Genomic DNA, 4,701 nt, shown 5'->3' on the forward strand with positions numbered 1-4,701 from the left:
TTAGGAAAAAAACTGTTTATTGTTTTCAGTAAATTTAAAAAAAAAAAAAAGCTTTTTTTTTTTAAACTGATTTTCTTGTGAGGTTTCTGCTTTAATTAAAACATAAAAAAGGCCAGCAGTAATATTTGATAATATACAATATTTGTAGCATTTTACTGCATATTACTGAGTTATTCAGAGGCAGTAAGTTTAATATTCAAACATCATACATTACACTCTGACAAACATGCTCTTAAAAAAGATTTAAAATGGTCATTTTGTTTTTATCTAAGAGGAGTATTTTCCTCATACGCCTCCTTTTATTCCACAGCCAACATTTGAAGTTCCTCATGTGCGTATTTGTTATGGTTTGAGCTTGGCCTCCATGGCTTTGGTGGCGATCTGGGCGCACTCAGACAGCAGCGCCGCTTGCTCAGCTGGACCCTGTGACGCGTTCTTCAGGAGGAAGTGACTGATGAAAAGCTTCAAGCCTTCCCGCAGCATTCCAAGCTTGGGAATTCCTGAAATCCTGGTGAAGAAGAAACAACAAGGACCACAGATTTTATTTTAGGCTTCGAGATGTGAGTGAGAGTGAATGGTTGTTTGTCTCTGTGTGTCCCTGTGATGGACTGGAGACCTGTCACCTCTCAGTGACCCACGCGACCCTTAAAGGAAGAAGCGGGTAAAGATAATGGATGGATGTAAAGATGAGCTCTTTGACAGGCTGGTGGATTTTATTGCCCATCGTGTACAATAATTTTCCAGCCATAGCAATGATCTGTGATGATTTAGCTATTTAAACCATTTTGATCTGGACAGCAGTAAATCTGGAAGTTTGACTATATTACAAATTCCTGTGTGACTGTTATCATGATCATAATCCGTGTTTTTGTCGAACATTGTAAAAACGTTGATGTTTGAAGAAAATCTCAAGAACACGCGAAGACAAAGAATCTCACCTCCCAAAAATGTTGACCAGCTCCTCGGGCTCGGCTTCTTTTAGCAGTTTGGTCAGCACTTGTCGCAAGAAGCGAACCATGGTTTTATCCAGTTCTCCAAACTCGATCACCTACAAAGACAACTGTGACTGTTAAACAATAGGTTTTGATCAGTTGATGACACTGCTCGAGGAAATAGAGCGATGGCTGCACCACAGCATCCTGTAACAACGACTCACTTTGAGAATGGAGAGTGGGAGGCACTTCTTCTGAAGAAAGCAGGTCAGCAGATGGACCAGGTTGTTGAAGGAGCTGCTGGGAAGGTTGGCCAGGTCCTTGAACTTGTCCCACAAGCTGAACTGGAAGGTCATCTAAAAACACAAACATTTCTTGTCAAACTAAGTCAGAATTGTATCCAAAAATATGATTTTGCGTCAAAATAGAGCTGCATTAAATATCCAACGAAAAGGATATACTCTACAGTTAAACACATAAAACACAAAATTACCTGAGAAAAACAAATCAATCATACATTTCTATCACAGTCTTGTAATTTATTATTATAAAGTGCTCGAATAAATGAGAAAAATACCATCGGTGTCACAAATGTTGATGCATGATACTAAAAAAAATTCTCTAAAATATGACGCTGCACCAGAAAGTCACACAACTAAAGTGACTACATTTGTTAAACCATTTCTTGTGCCAGTGTGAAGTCATAAAATCAGAGTATTCACCAGTTTAATAAATGACTGTTTATGATATCTGCTACATGCAAGTGCATATAAAAAACAGAATATCATAAAAATGTTCTCTTTTTTTTTTTGGGGGGGGGGGGGGGCAATCGTTTCAGAAAGTGAAACTCATGTATTACATAGACTCATTACACATAATGAAATGTACTAAATATAATAATTATATATTCCATAATATATATAATTATATATCATAATTTCGTGACACTGAATTTTGGTTTTGCATTATTTGTAAGCCCCAATCATCAAAATTACAGGAAATAATGCCTTGAAATATCTATATAATACAGTTTATGACTCTCACTTTCTGAAATGATGGACAATATATATATTTAACCTTTTCCAATATTCAATCTTTTTAGATGCACCTGTATAACAAATGCCATCACGTATTTAAAAACAACTATGAAAACACAAAAACTGAAAACCCCGACCATGAAACACAATCTCCTAAAGAGAAACCGAATCCATTAAGACCAAAATGAAACGCAAGAATATTTAGACAAAGACTAAAACATAAAGAATATTAAAGTATCAAGGTTTTGATTATTTCAATTCTCCGTACTGTGTGAATTTGTCTGCTGTGATCTAAATTAACTTGTTAAAAAAAAAAGGCATCAGTTACTGCCCTTTGGGAAGTAAAGTGTAAAACTATCAATGCTTGCCAAATAAAAGCTACAAAAAAACCACAACACTGAAAGTACAGAATACAGCAAAAGAAAAAAAAAAAAAAAACGTTTGAAATAATTTATGACAAGAAAATATTTTCTAAAATATATATCCTCACATATAAATACTTTGCGTGCTTAAGTAGTAGTTAGTTAACTCAGAATTATTGACTAAATTCTGAATAATCCTTTTACCTAATTGAAAGCAAAAGCCTGATTAAGAAACAGTTGTCGACCTATTAGGTAACTGTTTTGTAAAGGTGATCCTCTCATCTGGATCCAGTTTACATGTGAACAGCAAACATTCCAGCAACTCCATTCTGAGCTCTTTGATGAGGACAATGGTCACCAGTCTCTGATATGAGCTGGTGGCCCACCAGGCAGTCATGTAGGAAGTGGTCTCTGCCTCATTGTTTGCAGTCACAGTTAGAATCAATCAGAAGACAAGGTGTTAGAAGCTCCCACACTGCAGAGGTGAACTGAAGGCCATTCACGTCACATCAATACAGTACAAGCTAACCCTAATTTTACAATTCGTTGTATTATTTGTTTTTTCCTCTCAGTTGCAGTACCTGGAAGCGGCGGTCGTGGAAGCAGAATTTCTCTCCCAGTACGGCATAAAACCCGTTGAAGGTTTTCTCCTGCAGACAGCAGTCCATCAGAACATGAACAATCTCTCGTTCTTGCTTGTCCTTCAGACCCATCCTTCATCCAGAAAAAAAAAAAAAAAAGCTTTAAAGAAAAATCTAAAAAAGTGAAATGAGATCTCCTAAAATAACATTAAGTTTGATATAGGTTTAAAAAAAAGAAAAGAAAAGGTAAACAAACCTCAACAGTTTCTCAAAAGCATCCAGGTAATCCTCGCTGGTCATCAGAGCACAGAAGATGTTCCTCCTGACCTCTGTGTTCATCCTCTGTTTCCGAGCCAGCTCCAACACTTTGTGGCTGAACTGAAGGAGGAGGAACATTACAACTGGCAACCACAAAATCCCTTTTAGGTGCAGGACAATTTCTCCTTAAATGTGAAAACATCTGATTTTGACTCTAAGAGGTGTAAATACATATGGGAAAAAAAGAAGTATTTGAGAATGACAGTTTTATTTCCTAAACATTGCGCAGCCCAAAGACGACATTCTGAATTGGCGCATCTCTTTCTGAACAACGGTCTGCTGTGGTGTCTACCTGTCCTTCAGCAGTACTCTTCTGTGAGGTCATGTCTTCTTGCTTGTTGATCATGGGGGCGCCGCTCCACGATGAGCCGACGATCCACCAGCGGCCCACCTTCTCTGCTTTCAGGAGGTTTTCTAAAGAGACCCTCAGTTTCAGGTCACTGCTTCCTAAACTGTTGTGGACCTAAGCATGACAAATTCACCAGAAATTAGTAACATCAACTCTTAATAAATCTACCATACAGAAAAAGGAGACATCTCTTGAGCTTTTCTGAAGGTGGAACTCTGGCGCCACCTGGTGGTACAGTTTGATGCCACCATAAAGAAAATTTGACTTTCATATGCTTCGTTTTGTTTTTAGTTTAGGATCCTCATTTGTCTTTATCATAGCAGAAACTACTCATCCTGGGATCCACACCCACAAGCATTAAAATATACAAATATTACAACTCAAAATCTCACAAAAAAGCCAAAAGTCACAACAAGTTGTTGACTACAACTTACAAACATTGTTGAAAGAAAAACACCGTCTACATTCCACTTACAGATTGACTCATCCATTCAGTTGAATGTTATTTAATCATGAATTACAGATTTTTAAAGGTTCTTTTTAAAACCATCATGATCTCCAATCGATGTTATTTCAGAAGGTAACATATTCCAGTATGAACTGCTTTGTACAGAGCACTATAGGTAGTGTAAAAGTAACAACAGAGGTTAGTCTAGTATTAAAACCATGTCTGTTAGAGGTGGGTAAAAACTGTGAGAAAACACCAAAAATATTATGTAAAATCCAAACTGTATGAAAAGAAATGAATGACAGGCTTCAATGCATGAAGTTAACATTAGTTCTAAAATGAGAGCCGAGTGTTAATGTTGCTGCTTTATTTTGAACTATCTGCAGCTTATCCAGATATTTTTTTTCAAGCACTAGACCAAACAAAAAGTAGCCAAGGCAACACAGAACTAAAGACTAATTTTCTTATTTTGGGAGGCATAAAATTAACATTGCATCAAATTATTGAAGTGTTTCTACTCATTTTAGTCACAAATGTGTGAACCATGATTTATTTATCGATTCATTCCAGACATGTCAAAACCATTGTATAGGGCGTATCAACATTAACACGAATATGAATCTGTGTATCTATACATACATACATACATACATACATACATATATATATATATA

General features: G+C 36.5%; 1 protein-coding gene across 1 annotated transcript in view; it reads right to left on the reverse strand.

The window, feature by feature from the left end:
- Positions 1-215: 215 nt before the first annotated feature.
- The window catches only part of nom1 (nucleolar protein with MIF4G domain 1), an 8,803-nt gene continuing 4,317 nt past the window's right edge, over positions 216-4,701 (reverse strand). The window contains exons 6-11 of the mRNA XM_037694474.1: positions 3,523-3,693; positions 3,169-3,290; positions 2,913-3,045; positions 1,157-1,288; positions 939-1,048; positions 216-508 (exon numbers count right to left, since the gene is read on the reverse strand). Of these exons, the coding sequence (XP_037550402.1) occupies positions 343-508; positions 939-1,048; positions 1,157-1,288; positions 2,913-3,045; positions 3,169-3,290; positions 3,523-3,693 (834 nt within the window). The 3' untranslated portion in view covers positions 216-342. The remainder of the gene's footprint in view (positions 509-938; positions 1,049-1,156; positions 1,289-2,912; positions 3,046-3,168; positions 3,291-3,522; positions 3,694-4,701) is intronic.

This window comes from Nematolebias whitei, chromosome 20, assembly GCF_014905685.2.
Source record: "Nematolebias whitei isolate Nwh7 chromosome 20, NemWhi1, whole genome shotgun sequence".
NCBI lineage: Eukaryota > Metazoa > Chordata > Actinopteri > Cyprinodontiformes > Rivulidae > Nematolebias > Nematolebias whitei.